General features: G+C 30.6%; 1 protein-coding gene across 1 annotated transcript in view; it reads left to right on the top strand.

Moving 5' to 3' along the window:
* The window catches only part of LOC111630915 (metastasis-associated protein MTA3-like), a 126908-nt gene that overhangs the window by 30325 nt on the left and 77641 nt on the right, over positions 1 to 18942 (top strand). Inside the window, exons 2-3 of the mRNA XM_023375074.1 lie at positions 4539 to 4606; positions 10138 to 10231. Of these exons, the coding sequence (XP_023230842.1) occupies positions 4539 to 4606; positions 10138 to 10231 (162 nt within the window). The remainder of the gene's footprint in view (positions 1 to 4538; positions 4607 to 10137; positions 10232 to 18942) is intronic.

Genomic DNA, 18942 nt, shown 5'->3' with positions numbered 1-18942 from the left:
AGGTATATAGATGACATCTTCATTATCTGGAAAACAACGCCGGATACAACAACATTTGTCGATTCTTTCAACAATAACCCGTTCGGGTTGACTCTGGAAATAGAGCAATCTCACCCATCTGAAGTACACTTTCTGGATATAAGCGTTAAGGTCGATAGCTCGGGAATCAATACGTCGGTATATCATAAACCTGGATCCACATCATCATATATTCCGACCGGGTCCTGTGATCCGAGCTCATACAAGACTGCAGCCTTTAGGGCATTAATCAGAAGAGCCTTTACGCATTCATCTAACATCCAGGCTCGCGATACCGAACTAGCCTACATACTCCGCGTTGCCGCCCAACACGGGTATCACAAACATATCCATAGGCTAATACAACATCAACAACGTATATATTCGGAGAGTGTACAAGAATCGGACCAAGTCCGTGACGGCCGACCTGAAGAAATAGAGCGTATCTCCATCACATACAACCCGTACTTAAAATCTCTATACGCTAAGCTTGCCAGCAAACGTCAGCTACGTCTAGCTTTTAAGAGGTGTCCCACCATCTTCAACCTCTTACGTAATGGAAAGGACCCTCCTAACCCCATCAGACGCCCTGGAATCTATAGCATCCCAGTGAAGGACAACAGGTGCGATAGGAACCTGATTTATATAGGCTCCACTAAACGATCTTTGGGAGTCAGAATACAAGAGCATCTAGCCGATATTCGGCACGGAAGAACTTCCACTGCCCTCTCTACGTATGTAACTGATCCGGATATAGTAGCGAACTTCTCCCAGGCCATTCTCCTCCATGATTCGCCTCCTATTGAACACCTCAAATGGCTAGAGGCTATGCACATATTTATATCCTTCACCACCAACACGTGCATAAATTTTAAAGAGGAGATGCTGTTATCGATGGCCTGGCAGGAGTTAATTCACAACATGCTCTAATTCACCCATCAAAATCCGACGGGCGAACTGGTCGTGCATGCGCGACTTGGATTGTGTGAATCCATTCGAACCTACAGCTCAAATTTCAAGCTTTAAACAACATGATCGAACGGATTTCTACGTCTAACGGATATCGAATGTCTTTATAGAAACTGATTGGAACCTGAAGCAGAGCCCAGAAGGGGTTCGAAAACGTTTGTTTACCAATCTTTTGCATGATTACACCATAAATGGTTCAGGTGTGTTAAAATTTTTGTCATTCCGGTGTGATAAATAGTGAATTTATTTTGAAAGAATTTCTTTTGGGTTTCATTTATTCCAAGGAGGAAGGCCTCAACTTCTGGCACGATATGTTCCATTGCAAGTTTGTAAGTTCTAGGAACAAAGGTCCATTTCTTAAAACATCTGTGAAGTATGGGGGTGGAAAAATCCCATCCCAACAAACAATAAGAACTTGTATGTCTCTTTCTGTTCTTAGTTTTTGGCATTTAAAAAACCATTGTAATTTTTTGTTTTACCTTTTCCATAGGGCAGAAGCCAGTCTCGCTTGCATGTTTAATAACTCTGACATTCCATTTTTACTTGTTTTTTTCATTTTATTTATTAGAAGTTTATTGTATATATTAATTAATAATTATAAATGAGTTAAATGGAATTTTTGAGATGGTGTACTCAAGCAACATGAATGCTCATCACTTAGGATACTATCATCATCAACATTAATTAAACAAATAATGAAATTTTAATCTTTACATTATATTAAAGGAGTTAGCTGCTTTTCTGAGATTAAACATTTTTTGAGACCAAGTTTGCCTCTTCATATATCCCTAATACTGTATTAATTAAACAGCAGTGTGGAAAGTACAAAATGGCTACATATTTTTTTTATTGTTTTGTTACATTTCTGTTTATTTATCAAGTAATATTGATAAAATATATATTAATAATGAGCAATTATTTATTGTGTCATCATCAAAATGCCAGGCTGCAATTTTTAATCATATTTTTAATTTATTAATATAAAATACCATATTTATTCGCATGTAAGACGATCTCGCATATAGGACAAGGTGTGATTTTAAAGATCAAAATAAAGAAAATTAGATTTGTTAATACAATTCTAATTTTATTTTGTTTAATCACAAGTAAAATATCAAATGAACGTAAATGCACACATTGTCCCACAAAAATTACTGGCAGTTTAAACTTTAAGGAAAAATCATGTAAAATCAACAGCATAATTTATTCATGTAAAGCTGGACAGTCAGAAACCCTTTTTTGCCAATTCTTAACAGTCGAATTCTGATTTCCAAATAATCATCTGTTTTCACGTGGGATTGGATTAAAACTTATATCGGGCTCCCGTGTGATTTTGTAATTTCAATCTGGAATTCAATTGAAAAGCTTTGCTTTTCCTACTGCTATTCATCTTTACTCCTGACAATATGCAAGAATGATTGAGACAACCCAGATAAAATACTTATATTTTTAAATACAGGAGGGTAAGCATTTGGTAAAAAATGCGAATACACAGTTCACAGAAATTATTTGCAAAAATGCAAAGAATCTTTTGCTCACATGTATAGGACAACCTAGGAATTTGAAACTGTGATAAATGAATAAAAACCTCATGGTATATGCTCTCCAACTCAAATTGGCAGTAGTTTGCTCCTGTACATCATACTTTTCCTTTAATAATAATCATGCTGGTCATCTATTAAATGCTTTCAGGAGGAAAATTTTAAATTGAAATAACATGACTTTAGTTTGCATCAGAAGTTCATATTTAGTTAATTGGGATCTCCTTTCCCTAAGGTTTCCATATCTGGTCTCAAATTTCATCCATTTAACTCTTATCTTGGATGGATGGATGACAGTGGGAATTTATAGGTCAATATATCACATAGGTCTACAATTTTTTTCAGCCCAATGATGATGATAATAACTAATACTAAAATGGTTAAAAAATAAATAGAAAATGATTTTTTAATGTCAGTAATATCTCTTATTAACTGATATTTTGAAGAGCCACCTTAGTTCAAGACAAGTTTAGAGTGGCAATACAGTCAGTGTGAATGATTGCTTACCAAATGTAGAGTAAATAATTGTAAACAAAGTGTAATCAATGGCATCATTGTTATTTTACTAAGAAAGCTGCATAGAGACTAGTGATTTTCAAAATGGACATGGAAGGTTATTTGAAGATTTTATTTCAATTATAACAATTTTTTATGGAGTATTTGCCATTATGACTTAGCTACATGAAATTATGGTTATTTAGTTTGTAGTTATGTTTTGCTATTAAAAAATTAGGCTTTAATTTATTTTACAGTTACATCTGTAAAAAGATTTTTGAAGAACTATTTATATACATAATAATAATTATTTTGATTAATCTTACACTAACATTTGTTTTCTATGAATTAAGTAACATAATTATAAGTTATTTATTTTTATTTGAAATAAAAAATCTGTATACTTTTTTTCTTAAGAAATTTTGAGAAAAAAGATTCTAATGAAGAACTTTGTCTGGATATTAATTATTACAGAAATGTAGCCTCTTATTGATCAGATGTACTTGTTGAATTTTGATTCTCATCTGTGGAAGTATTACTAAAACATATTTTTGATGTATTAATTATTAACATGGTATCTATTGACATAAAATTTAGTTTTCATGTTAATAAAATATTTGAATTTGTAACATCAAATTGATACCAAATATAAGTAATTTTTATGTTGATGTTCAAATGTAATTTTTTGAATTTTCTGATTTTCTGTATGTTGGTAGTTCTATATGATTTGTTTTTTCATTTGAATCTTTTTATTATTAATAGCTTAAATTATAGAAATTACAATATTTAGCTGTTTCTTGAAATTACTGTAAGAAGTTTGAAAACCTTGTTTTTAATTAGTATATTTTTGTACATATAAGAGCATGCTGTTATAAGTGAAAATTGCTTGTTTTTTGCATTTTTTGAAACATTTCTTGCTTTGCTTTCCACAGCATACCTCTCTTATAAATATAAGAGCATGCTCTTGTGTGTGCCAGTTTGTTTTGGCTTATAAGAGCACTGCACTGCTGTGTCAGTGTAAATTAAATGTAAATGTATTGATATAGTAACTACTCAGTGACATCTCTGTGTTAATGTTATTAAAAATAAAAGGCCAAAATAAAAAATACTTCTAATACTATAAAAGTTGTTTTAAAAATAGTGAGTTTTTAGGTACTTTGCGTAATATAATGTTGATTTTTAATGTTGATAATTTGATTTTAATGTTGAAAATGATATCTGTAAGAGCATGCTCTTATATGTGTGAAAATACAAGTAAATATTTAAACTCAAGCATTTTTTGTGATATATTTGTTAATTTTAGAATTATTTAAATTTGTCTTTATTTAGTTATATCACAAAAATATTTATTATTTATAAATGTATATAGTTTCTGAGAGTTAAATTTAAAAATTTCCTTTGTATATGTTAGGAATGATCAATTTATTGAAAGTAGAGGAATGAATAATGAATATAAACAGTTATGTTTCACATTTATAGATAATTAATTAATTATTATGATTGTTTATTTTACAGATTATGTCTTTTTTGAGACTTCTTCTACTGCTCCATACCAAATCAGAAGAATTGAAGAGCTTATAAAGGTAAATGATTAGCATTAACTTTTTATGATAAAATAACCATAAATTCTCGAAGTTAATACTTAGAAGTTTTGTTAATTTGAAAAATAAAATTGCAGAATATTTAAAGGGTTTAAAATTTTATGGTTTGTTGTTGAAAATATAAAAACATTTAAAAGTTACATTAAATTTCATTAATTTTTAATTAATTTTATTAAGAAGAGAGACAGTAACTACAATAAGTTAATTTGAAGAAAAAATAGCAATTTTGCAGATTTTTTATTTATGATAGTTCTTGAAAATGTTATGTTTATTAATCACAAATTGTAAATTATATTTCAAATTTTAAAAATATCTAATTTGAAAAATGAACATTGTTTATATCTATTCAAGCTATTATTCAATATTTGCTTGTCTTCTATCATTTTTACTTCAGAGTTAAGTACAGTAATACCCCGACTTACGCTACCCCGACTTAAGCGAACCCGGANACTAGTTCGGCTGCCCGATGACGTTTGAGGTAATTATTGGGAATTTTTACTGTTTTTTACGGATACCGGTCACAATTTTTTCGTAGTTTTATAGGAATCGTAATTATAGGGACCATAATTATAGGGGGGTCGACTGTATCTTTGTATTACCAGTATATATTTCCATTCAGTGAACCCTAGTCCCATATTGTCAACTATTTGTATGCAAGGAATGTTTTTCACTTATGCTAGCATCAGATTGTAGATACAAATGTAGATGGAATAAAAATCCTTAACAAATGTTTTATTTAATTTTTTCTGTATTATATTGAATTATTTTTATTGAAATGTTTATATTATATATGTTGTTCTAGTGTAAGTATAGAATATATTTTGAATATTTAAATTTGTAAGAATTCAGTTTACAATAACTTTTGAAAGTGTTCTGTTTGGAATATTCCACTTTCAAATGCATTTTCTGTAAGATTTGGCCTGATGAATTAGGTTTGGATATAAACTCCCCAAATTGTAACAAGCATGGTTAATGAGGGACAGACAGACTTTTCGAAATGCATCCTGTAGTTATAATAAAACTGTGTTCCCCCATTACTATTTGATTACTCAAACAAACGTCAATAGTGTGTGATAATTCCTTCATAGAGCCAAATATTAGTGCTCATATTTCCAAAATGTAATATAAGGACAAAAAGCAAATGACCAATCTGATGAATTAGGTTGAAAATGTTAGTAAATTTTGATTAAAACTGTTATGCTTGAAATGAAAGGTGGTGTTTAACTTTTGGAGTAGTCTGTAGTGCCAGTTTGGTTTCTGTATAGGAATTCATCTTTTATGATGTCATCAAATACTGTATTATTAATTTTTCTTTTACAATATATAAGAGTGAATTAAACAACATGTATTAACTAACCATGGTCTGTTTCAAATAAGTTGGCACCTCATGTAAACAAAAGCACACATAAAGGCTGGTTTATAGTCCAGTGGCATTGTGGAGTTTTAAGGTCACCATCCATTGCTGGAGTTGGTGAGAATATTTTCTAGTTTATAATCAAATTCTGGCTCGTGGCTAACTTGACATGATATGGTGCTATCATCAAACAGCAAAGTTGAACAATGTTCAATATTGCTGTTTGATGAAAGTACTAGGAACATCAAACAGCAATTGTGTCACTAGACCAGAAGTAGTATGTGACAACTTGTTAATGGTCAACTTGAGGACAAAAGATATTTTGAAAGTAATATATAGAATACCTTTAATCTGACATCATCAGGAGCAGAGATTACGGGAGTTTTGGAATTAATTGTTCAGACATTATTAGATTCTTATCTTTTTCTTCAATGATATTTTCAATTATGTTTATAAAACAAAATTTGTTCATTTAAGAAATTATTTTTCTCAAGTGTAAAAAATAATACAATATTGCATGAAAAATTTACAAACCAATATTTTATATAATCATTGCAAATTCCACACTCGACACAGACCAGATATAAAATGGGAAAAGTAATTAATGTCTATCCATTTTTTCTGATACCTTAATTAAATCAGAATGTTTAAAAGTAACTGGTATGTATAGATTTTTAGATTTCTCAAAATTGTAGCTTTTATAAATATATTTAAGCAGTAAAAAGTAAATTAACAAATTTTTTGTTTATATGCAGGATTTCTTCCAATTAAATTTTACGTATTAAAAATATAACAGTGCAAAATTTTAATTTGAAAAACTACAAAGTTTTAGATTTTAAAAATCAATAATTTAATAATAATAATAATAATGACAGTAGTCATTTCTGTCATCTTCAGGTACTATATTATTTATTAATAAATCACAATATTTCACATGCATTTTATATTATATATGATCTTTACAATCAAATAAATTAAATTACAAGAAAATTGTGATTATTCGTGAAATAAATTCTAAATAAATCTTTTAATTATAATTTCTGTTATCAGATTTGATCATTTCCAATTTGTCTGTGTATATTAACCAGAAGTGTACATTTGTAGTTCACATCTAGCAAGATGGATGACTGTGAGACCTTCACAGAGGAACTCACAAACTCTGCTGTTGCAATACCATGCTGCCATTGGACTGTAAAGCAACTCTTAATTGTGCCTTCTAATTGGGCTAACTTAAAAGACAGCCAAATGTGTTACCAATTTCTTCATGTAACATAGTTCCAAATCATTTTGTTTTAAAGGATAGTACTGTATATAGGAACATTTGCTGTATAAAACTAAATTTTCTTTAGAGGACTTTCAACACTTATACTATACATATATATTATACAAATTCATCTAAATCTTACCTCATTGATGAAAATTACACTTTTAAATTATAATATTATTTTTAGAAATAATATATTTACAGGTGATCACTTACTTACAAGTAGGTTAAGTTTCCAAGATTTTGTTATTCCAAGATTATTGAAAACTAATCTAAAAAGCACATTTGTACACATAACATAACAGTGAATCATGCCACTGCTAGATTCACTATTACATTTTGGAGGTATTTTTGAATCCCTATCCATAAAAGTTTATAAAAATCGAAAATAGCAAAAAACATCTTACTCCAAAGTTACCAACTTCAACACCATCTCATAAGTGGCAGTGGAACCTCAGAATTTGTGCAGGAACAAAAAATGATGATACACAATAGAAATAAACCCATATTAATTATTTATTAAAAATTCATTATTTACTGCCAAAAACTGACTTCAATGCTATCCTATGAGTAGTAAGAGAACTTCAAATTCATGCTGAATTTAAATTTTAGACTATGGTCAAATCATTCATAAGTCTGAAAGTTTGTAAGTAGGGAAGCACTTGTATTTCATAAAAGAAGTAAAATAACAGCATAATGAAAGCTAAAAATTTTTGGAGCAAATAATAAAATAAGAAGAAAATTTTCTGACAGAATGAAAGAGAGAGAGTGAGACCAATTGTCAAGGATTGCTATATATAGTTTATAAAAATAGACATTTTTGGAACTTTGTCTTCTATCTAAAATTTTTGGATTGGCCAATAAGTCCATGCAGTTTTTGCTGGTAGATAGAGTTAGATACCCTGAAAAGCAGTTATTAGTAGTTTTAATCTTGAAAACATGTGCTTGTTTGACAAGTGACATTTCACCGTCATTTGTCAAAAATAAAGCTTGACAATTAGTTTCATTTTGTGTTTTTGTCAGTATTCAAAAGATGAGTGAAGAAAATGTGCATTATCAACACATTACGCTTTTTTATTTTAAAAAAGGCAAACCTGTGGTGCTAATATCCAAAAAAAATATGAGAGGTGTATGGTAAGGATGCCATGAAAGAACGTGTACCATGGTTTGCAAGATTTCATTCCGGAGATTTTTTCATTTAAGATGCATTCACCACAGTTAGTTTAGTCAGTTGAGATTGACAGTTATTAAATAAAAGAATTAGTTGACAGTAATCCATGCCATACAACATGGAAAATTGATATTCAAATATTGAAATCGAGTGTGGAAAATCATCTGTGTCAACTTGGTTATGTCAGCAAGCTTGATGTTTGGGTTCCACGTGAACTTAGTGAAGCCAGTCACATCACTCACATTTCAATCTGTGATTCATTCAAAAAATGTGAGGAAAATGACCCATTTCTGAAGTGAATAGTGGTGTGGGGAAGAAAAATGGATTGTTTACATCAATATGAAAGTCAAAAGATATGGGGAAGCATGGCAAATTTCCCCAAGCCACTTCAAAAGTTAGACTTCATCCAAACAAAGTCATGTTCTCAATTTGGTGGGATTGGAAGAGTGTTTTGTTTTACAAGCTGCTTATGAAAAACAAAACAATCAATTCTGACATATAATGTGGCTAGCTGGACAAATTAAATTCAGCAAAGCAATTTAGAAGAAGTGTCCAGAATTGAATCAAAAGGGCATTTTCTTCTACTTTGATAATGCTTGGCCACATGTCATTGCAAACCTGGTAAAAATTGTTGGAGCTTGGTTGGGATGTCCTACCTCATTTTCCATATTCACCTGACTTTGCCCCTTCTGATTACCACTTGTTCCACTCTCTTCAAATTTCTTCAAATGAACAGCACTTCATTTCTAATAACGACACAAAACAGCACTTGGAATAGATTTTTGCCAAAAATAAAAATGAAGTTTTTTGAAGAAGATATTATGAAGCTCTCTGAAAGATGGCAAATGTAATGGCACACTGGGATGAATATAAAATAAGACTTTCATCAATTATTAATCGGTGTGAATTACAATTGCCATTCAATTTTATGTTTGAATTTTAAGGTCCAGCTTGTTTTGAATTGAAAAAAAAAACCTGAAAAAGAGTCCAGAAGGGGTTATGAAAACATTTGTCATGCAAGAGTTAATTGTAATTCACACCAGTTAATGGCTTATGTTAGTCATATTTTAGATGGCAAATGGTACTCAATAAAAACAGTGAATATATTACTGTATAAAATTTTTATTTTCACCTAAAAAAAGCACACGGACTTATTGTCCAACTCAATATTTATATTTTTTAACATTAAAATTGGCAATTATTATTATTTGTATTTTTAGGATAATTTTAGAACATAATAATATCTTGATTACCAAGAGACTAGTGATGATTGTCTACTCTGAAAATTTTAGTATTTCACAAATACAAGTTTTATATTGGAATTGGTTTGAATTTTCTCAACATTTAGAGGTGTTCATTTTTCTATATTTTATAAATTATATTTCTTAAAAATATCAAATTTATTTTAAAAATCTAAGATTAAAATGTGGTTTTTTTTTTTTTTAACATACAAATGGTGGTTAAAGAGAACTTATCAGTTTGTTTACATTAGATACCAACTTGTTTGAAAAAAAATTATAGTTATATAGATTCTGTTTATCAATTGTTCTGTGTCAAATATTTTTGGAAGCTATAAATCTTATACATATGATGTGGTCTGTATTGGGAAAGACAACGAAAATATAATTCTGATATCTTAAACAATATTTTATTTATTATCTAATTCTTTCATTTTTAAAAATTAATTTTATTAATTTTAACAAAATATTTCCTCCAAATTTTAGACTCCTAGTGGAAATGTAGAAGCAAAAGTAATGTGTTTTTATAGAAGAAGAGATATATCTGGAACTCTTATTATGTTGGCAGACAAGCATCAAAGTAAGTATAATTAATATTGAACTAAATCTAATTAGAAATGAAGTATTGTAATTTTGTGCAGATAAGCCATGGTGATGTATGCCCACAAAAAATTTCAAGAATGAAAATAAAACCTTATAACTCACCATGTCATAAATCCCATTCTGTTGGCTGTTGAAAGCAAGATAATTACCAGTATGCACTTTAGAAGTTGCCTTCTCAAGCATTAAAATTTTGTTTTTCTGTTTAATTTCTGTTAACAAATTATTATAGATATACATAAACAACCAATTATGAATATTCTGAAATAATTGTATTAATATCTAGAATAATTGTATAATAATTGTAGAAATAATTGTATATTATTCCAATGAAATTGTACATTTCATTGCGAAAAAAAACTTTCTCCGGTAGTACATTATTATCATTTGACACTGATGTTACTTAATATCAATGTTCTTGTGAAGGTAATGTGAAATAGTAAGTCATTCTCTGTGTTTACAGGAAATGGTATTTATTAATAATGATTATCTGATACATTTTGTAAACTAAAGTTTTAATTATGAATTTTATCATTTTAGAATCACCAAATTTTTAAGATTTAAAATAAAACATTTTATTACGAAAAATAAATTATTCTGTTATTAATCTGAAACATTAAAACTGTATAACTTCTACAAAGAGAAAAAAATCATAGTATTTTTAACTATTTTTTATTAATGAATTATGTAATTTGTTACAAAAATATAAATTTATTAAATTTGTTCCTTAATAATGTTCCAAAATTTTATATTAAAAATAACTGGAAGAAAATTTAATTGAAAATTAACTGCAATACTTTGTTACACAATTAAAATTATGAAAATGAAAAATGATAAGAGTATCATTTAAGTTGCAAATAATTTTTTGCACTTTGTTTTCATTGTTAGACTAGTTCATTAACATATACCCTCAGACTGAGGATATGAGGAGTAATTGTGAGGAGTTTGGAAAGAACTAAAATATTTTTAAAACAAATTTTACTGATATTAAATTATTAGTTTTCTCAAATTTATAATTTTGCCTAACAGCATTTTTAAAGTCACAGAATGTTTTAAAATTTTAATATGCTGATTAATACCATATTAGGGACTCAATCTGATCTATTTTATTGTGTTTTGTGACAACTCATTTTTACACATTGTTGTTACAATAACTTGACATTAAGTAACATTAATGTCAAATGATAATGGTGAATTAATGGACAAAGTTTTTCTTGAACTGAAATATAGTAGACCATTATTCAGACTATAGTTTGGCTAAGTATTAATACTTGATATAAAATAATTTTTTCTAAAGATGGACAGTTAGACCACTGCCTTATACTAAGAAAAACTAAAGATGACATTACCTTTTTGCTTTATTTTTTAAACTCTGTGTATGTAAAATTTTGTTTTACATACACATCTATTTCATTAATTAAGCTACCATTTGTATAAAATTTAAAATATTAACTAACTTTCAGTCCAAGCACGTGCTAACAATAGTTTAGTACAATCACATGCACATACAAGCGTACACTTGTGTATTGTGTTCACTAATGTGCATTTGAAGATTCATTGTGTGTGGTACAGTACCTAGCTTTACAGGAATAAATAAATATGATTTATTGTTTTTATTTTATGGCTAATTTCCTTTGCCTGGTAATATAATAAAATAAAGTTTGAAAAAATTAAACAAACTAATTATAGTTTGAATCATATAGTCTTTTGATTAGAATTTAAAATTGGCACATAACTCACACCCCTTTCAAATTATTTTTCAAGCAAACATGGATAACCCATAGGTTATATGCATAAAATTACAGTAATTATAAAATTTAAATAATAAAAATTGTACTCCTAGAACCTATTTCCTATTTTTGTAACACATCCCGATGTTATTGTTGTTGTTAATTTAAATAATAGTTTATCTAATAAGTGGTATGAATGAGGGTATTTTATTGTTGATTTTTTTACAAGACTATGTCTTGCTTATAAAATCATACTGCCATTTTTTATTACCACCATAGAGTTATGAAGGAGTACATGTCGAGAGTTGATATTTTGGCACAGAGTATTAGGTGCCCAAATCATGCGCGCATAAAAACATCCAGACTTGTAGGTAGTCAGGGGACTGAGAACCGAGTCAAAATAAAATACAAAATGGCGACCCCCTTCTACAAACAGGCAAAACAGCCACCTCATCCCACCAAAGTCAGGTGGGGAAAGTACCACCCACAGTCATTCTAGAAAGTGAACTCTAGCCTTAGGACAAAACACGTAGTTTCTTCTATGTTAAATAAAATTTGTAACCTAATTTTGTAAATTTGGGAGTGCTTTAAATATGACTTTAAAATGGTTTTGTCGTTACAAGTACGTTTTTTAACATTATCTAGTATAGTAAAATTGTGGGACCAATAAAAATTTGACTTTATATTAAGATTGTCATTACATCCAATGACGTTATAATCGGGTTAAACTGTATATTGTTCGTGCAAAATAAAAAAATAATTTTGGATGATACGATAGCCAGATTATTATTTTTTTTTTTAAAATGGGAAATTTTCATTATGCATTGACAAAAATTCAACCCAGTCTGACACGCAACGGAGAGAAATTTCGAAATTGGATAGGTTAATTTCATCGAAAATGCATCGTGGATGACCTCATGATCATGGCCAGTGAAATTTGAACAATCGCGCCCAAAAGCAGCGATATCAAAGAAGATTGGAGAATGAGAACGAGACCCGTCTTGAACATCAAAGTGTTTCCGAGATATAGTCTTGTAGTGAGATATAGTCTTATGAGAACGAGACCCGTCTTCTTAGTAGTGAGTTTCCGAGATATAGTCTTGTCCCAAATACGGTTTTGCCGTTTTACTTGTTTAATCTGAAATGATTTTAAGATAACACACCACAAAATTAAAATCTTAATAATTTTTATAATTATTTCAGATGAAAAATAATTCATAACTGCAACTATTTTATGTTCAGTTTTAATATAGCAGAATAAGCACATAACATGCCTTGTATTGTTAAACATGATTATGTATGTAAAAAGAGCTATGTTTTTTTATCCATAATTCATTGAAAATATATTCATTTTTTTGTCAATAAAATTATTGTATTAGATTTAAATAGAAAGTGATCAGGATGTTTTACAAATTGAATACAGTGATTATGAGTCATTTATATAAATGGTATATATCAATTAATGATGGAAATTCATTGCCCATGATCATATGTAATCATGAAATAGAATCATGAAAAGATTGATAACAGTATTGCATAAAAAGTAAACATTTCTTGACCATTTCTTGATTTTTATAACTTAAAGAAATTAATTGGCCTGAAATCATATGTTATACTGATTAATATTAGAATTAATAGTGATCATTAATTGATGACCATTTAGGAGTAGTGGAGAATAGAGTAATGTGTTTTTTGTAGCCATAATAGATATGTAAGATCAGACCAACCAGTAAAATGATAATGCTGAATATGTATGAATGAATGATTAACATATTTGTTAAGTTTGTTAATATTATAATTAAAATTATTATGAGATAGCAGCTTAACTGTCTACCTCCAGTCAAATTATATTAATCTAATTACAGTAGAGCCTCGATTATCCGACCCCCTATCAACCGACTCCTCGGTTAACTGACCGTCCTAGTCGGCAAATTTCAAATGTCCGCTATTGATGTGGCACTACAATATTTGGCTATGTCTCGGCTACTTTAATATTATTTTTACGTGTTTTAGCTGGCAACACTCATTCGACCATGAAAGGGAGCCAGTATTTAAACAAGGCTTAATTTTCTAACTTTTAACGATACAATAGTGACGATTATTATTTTAAAAAATTTTTGTTAGGCTTAACATCGATGAAAATTCAACACGAAGTAGGTTAATAGCGATATACTAATTACGTGGGATATAATAATATACTACACTAATAATGGATTTTTTCATACTTTTCGGTTATCCGACTTTTCAATTATCCGACCAACCCCATCCCCCAATTGGGTCGGATAATCGAGGCTCTACTGTATTTAATTAGCCTTATGTTATAGCTTGATAATACAGAAGATTATTTGGCATTACTTAAAAATCAGGTTTATGGATTATTTATAAATGTATAAATGCAAACTAGTTGATGCCATTGAATTTGACAACTTACATCAGATGAAATTTCTGTAGCCATGTGACTGTTTTCCTTCAACAGTCTTGTGATATCACTTATGACATAGTTCTCTTTAGGACCAATAAACATTTCCTCTACCCCTACAAACTATTATCAAGAAAAGTTTCTTTACAAAATAACAATAATCAGTGATTATAATGCATTACAGCTTTGTGTTACAACTTGTGTGTTTTTTTTTATTGACAATGTGTTAATAAGCAATATGTACTTATTGCTTATTATTTATTATATTGTATTATATTGTATGTAGTATTATATTGTACAAGTATATTGTAATATACTTAGTGATATATATTTTATAGTTTCAATGATTTAATTAATTAATTTAATGAATTAATTATGATGTTCTTATATATATATATAATAATCACTCAAAAAATGTTTCATGTTTTTCACTCAAAAAATATTTCATGTCTCTCACTCAGCTCATCACTCAAAAAATATTTATGTCACTTATTTCAACTTGAAATCAGTGACATAAATATTTCACTAGGCATGAACATTTTATGACCATCACATGAAACATGCAGCATGTTGGATCTGAGAGTCGTTGAAGGGATTTACATAAAGTCTGTTGAAGGGTGTGACATAGAGTGATGTTGAATTGATGATTTTGCAGTCAATGGTCAATGGTCAAACTGACCATTGACTGCAAAATCCTCCATTGAAATTTGTATAATCACTGAATAGTGATTATACAAATTTAGTTTGACATCAGATGCAAGTTTACTGCAATATTGACTAGTTTGTGCTTAACCTTAAGCATTCTTCATTACAGACACACACACACACACACACACACACACAAAATGTACAATAGTTGATGTCACAACCTCTAATGAAAACAGTAGATTAAATAATTGACCCACGCTGGAAGAATATAATAATAAATTGTGTACAAACCTATAACCAGCGTGAAAAATGTTCAATTGCTTACGCTAATGTTTTCGGATCCCACTGGATCCTTCATCGGGCTATGTTCCATTCGTAACGATCCGTTAGAATGCCAGCTGTCTTTGGAACGAAATTTCAAATATCGTATTTTGGGTTCCATTCGGAATCACGTGCTTTCCAACTCGAAACTCCAGTTGCTATGTAACGATCTTCTGCTTGTGTGTCGCATTATGTATTTTTTATGAATAAATTTGTTTGAGCATGTCGGAAGTCGGAGAAAATGCGTGTAGCTGTTTTTAACTTATTATAAGTGCCGATGTCGTTTTAATTTGAATCTCCCTTCCGTATTAGGGCTTGCCACGCCAAAGATAACATGATTTCATCTTTGGAATTAATGGGGGTTGATGATTCGTAGGCTTTGCATATTTCTATTTGTTCTAACCATCGGAGTTGGTCCACATATGACGTTGTGATAAGGAGTTTGGCTCTCACGAAGTCCGCAGATATTTCCAGATCCGATACATATACAGATAAAGCGGTGGTACATCTGTTGTGTATAATGTCCTTTTGGTGTTCCTTTCATCTTACTCCAACTGCTCTTTTCGTGGCTCCGATGTATACTAATTCTCTGTCGCATCTATGGTCAGTGAGCGGCACTGCATACACCCCAGGAAGTCTGTCTTGACTCAGCTTGTCTTTCTCATTGCGCAGAAGATGGAAAATAGAGGGGCATCTTCTGTATGCTATGCGCACTTCTTGTTGTCTCGCAATTCTACGATATACGGAAGCTAAGATCAGGTTGTATGTGACAGGTATGATGCGCTGTTCATGTTGCATGCTATTCCCATTAGTGGCAGCAGACGGTGGTATTCCGGCTTTGTATTGTCTTGCCAATCTCTGTATTACGTTGTTGAAGCCATATAGGCTGGCCACCTTTCTGAGATATCTCATTTCTTTATCCAGTGCCCTCTAATACTTATCGCAACACAGTAGATTTTTATGGAGTTGACTTTTTTGGAGTTTCTGCAGTAGAAATCAAATTAGTTAAAAAAACTCAGTACTGTATTTCCTGTTGAACTTTTATTGACTTCATAATTTTATGATTTAAAATTTTCATGTTGGCTAACATGCAGTTTTAGGAATTTATTTAGTGACTGTTTGCATCAGTCTATAGGAAGCACATGCTCTTTATGACCATAATTAGCAGAAACAACAATTTTCAATGCACTAACATGTCATGTATTAGTGCATTGAATGACAATCAATGATGTTGGTTAAAAACTATTCTCTGTATGTTTATTCTGTCATACAATTGTCATATCTGTTATCTTGTGTCTTTTTCACATTTATTGTTAATTATGGTGATTGAAATTTCTATATGGTAGTAAGTAATAGTAATAGAAACAGTGGCATTTATCAGTCAAACATGCCATAAGTAGAGAAAGGATTTTAAGCTGCAAAATTATAGTTGGAAAAGGGAGAATTGTTCTGAAAAAGTACACAAAAAGATGCAAAAAAATTGTTGATGAAATGCATTTATTCAGGTCTAAACTGGTTAGTTACATGAACATTCTTTATCCAACACTATAGCAAATACCATAAAATAAATGTATTTAGGAGGTAAACATGACATTTACTGGGTTTTAACCAACGTGTTATACTTATTATGCACAACAGTTCTGTGTTTTCAAAAGTAAATCACTGGCACTTTGAGCTCCGAAGATCCTTGTATGTGGAGAAACTTCACTCAACACCAACTGAAACTAATGGATTATATTTTGTAAGCACTTGGTAAGGAATTTCAGTTGAAGTCAAACATTTCCACATTGATTGTTTCTCGAATTTACTTCAATTTGGTTTTTGCAAATCCATCAAGGTTGTCTCTCATAGTCATCAACTTCTTCCACTGTTCCTCCTCCTCCTCCTCATCTTTTTCTCCCAAATTGTGAATCACATTAGGCAAATACTTGTAGCCATGCACTGTAAAAAGTTCCAACTCTAGGTCTTTGTCATTGAGCAATTGTTGAGTCTGCTTGATGGCTGCTGCATGAATGTAGAGCACATATGAAGCATTTGATTTTTTTCAAAGTTTCTGTACAAAAATCTGCGCATCCTATCAAAGTACCATACCTGGTTATGACAAGTAATTGTGGTAAATGAAACCCAGTGATTTTTTGGTACAAAACTTGATAACTGGAGGCTTTTACAAGAATCTTCTTTAGGGCAGCAATGAAGTCATTTACCCTACTGTATTCTTCCCTGATATCTTTACAAACACAGTGTAATCTACATGCAATACATGTTTTGTGGTTGAGGTTGAGATACATGGCCTTCAGTTGTTGGAAAGCTGAAAGCATATAGCAGGATTGGGCAAGCAAAAGTTCAGTGGGAGTTGAAATGTAGATTTTGCAAAATGCATGGGAGCCACAGTTCTGTACTTTTTTATTCTGTACTGTGATTTTATTATATAACATAAATTTAATGTAAAACAAATAAATAAATACTATTGTTGGCTTGGGATTCAATGTTATCATATCCAGCTTATAGTCTAGACCTTGCTCCTAGCAGTTTCCACTTGTTTCCCAAATTGAAAGACCTCTAGAGCCAAATAGTTTAGCCAAAACTAACAAAAATAGTCAACTGCAGGTACACCACTGGTCTTGGGTAAAAAAAAAACTTTTTCAGGGTGGAATTAAGAAATTTGGCAAAAGTGTATTAAAGATACTCTGAGATTAAGTGGAAAAGTAATTATTCACAATTGCAAATAATGATAAAAGTACATTTAAGTTTTTTTGTTTTACTCAAGTATCTTATTTCCTTTTTTATTTAGGGAAAGGCAAAACTTTTTAGTCTGCCCTCATAGACAATTTTAAGCTGTCTTCTTTTACCATCAGTCACAATTTATGGGTACTAAACTGCCAAACTATCGCCTAAATATCGGGCTATTATATGGCTAATTAAATGATTAGAATAAAGTAATTTGTCATTAGAGGTAGGCGTAAGGCGCCATCTCTTAAGTAAATTAATAATTTAAATTAAATAAATAAATTATTAAATTAATTTTAGAATTTTCTGGAATAAAACAACTGGCCTGGGACGGGGCTTGAACCCGCAACCTCCGCTTGTTGTGCGGTGCGCTTGCCAGTTACGCCACCCGGATCCTGAGCAAGTCTTCGCTTCCAGAAATATATTAGATTAGATATAACCTTACTTGGTTAAATACATCACTGACTTACGTTAGCTGGCTGAGTGCCATTGGAGTCGTGGGCGATGAAGTCGTCCCCAGTCAGTGATGTATTTAACCAAGTAAGGTTATATCTAATCTAATATACTTCTGGAAGCGAAGACTTGCTCGGGGTCCGGGTGGCGTAACTGGCAAGCGCACCGCACGTTCAATTTTAGCTGTGGTTCTTAGTAAGACAGAGGATGGCTTTTATAAACTTGATACTAAAACAGGTATTTTAAAACAATTGTATGCAAAATCTGAATTCAGTGTTTGCAAAGAGAGATTTTTAACGAAAGAAGATGGATGTCCCTGCTGTAGAAATATCTTTACGTCAAACAGCAATAAAACAATCCCTTGGTACTGGGCAGGGTTTCAGAAAATGTGAC

The sequence above is a fragment of the Centruroides sculpturatus genome, unplaced genomic scaffold (assembly GCF_000671375.1).
Source record: "Centruroides sculpturatus isolate CEXI.00-Female unplaced genomic scaffold, Cexi_2.0 scaffold566, whole genome shotgun sequence".
NCBI lineage: Eukaryota > Metazoa > Arthropoda > Arachnida > Scorpiones > Buthidae > Centruroides > Centruroides sculpturatus.
The sequence above is the reverse complement of the archived record's forward strand: the minus strand, read 5'-3'. Positions and strand labels throughout refer to the sequence as shown.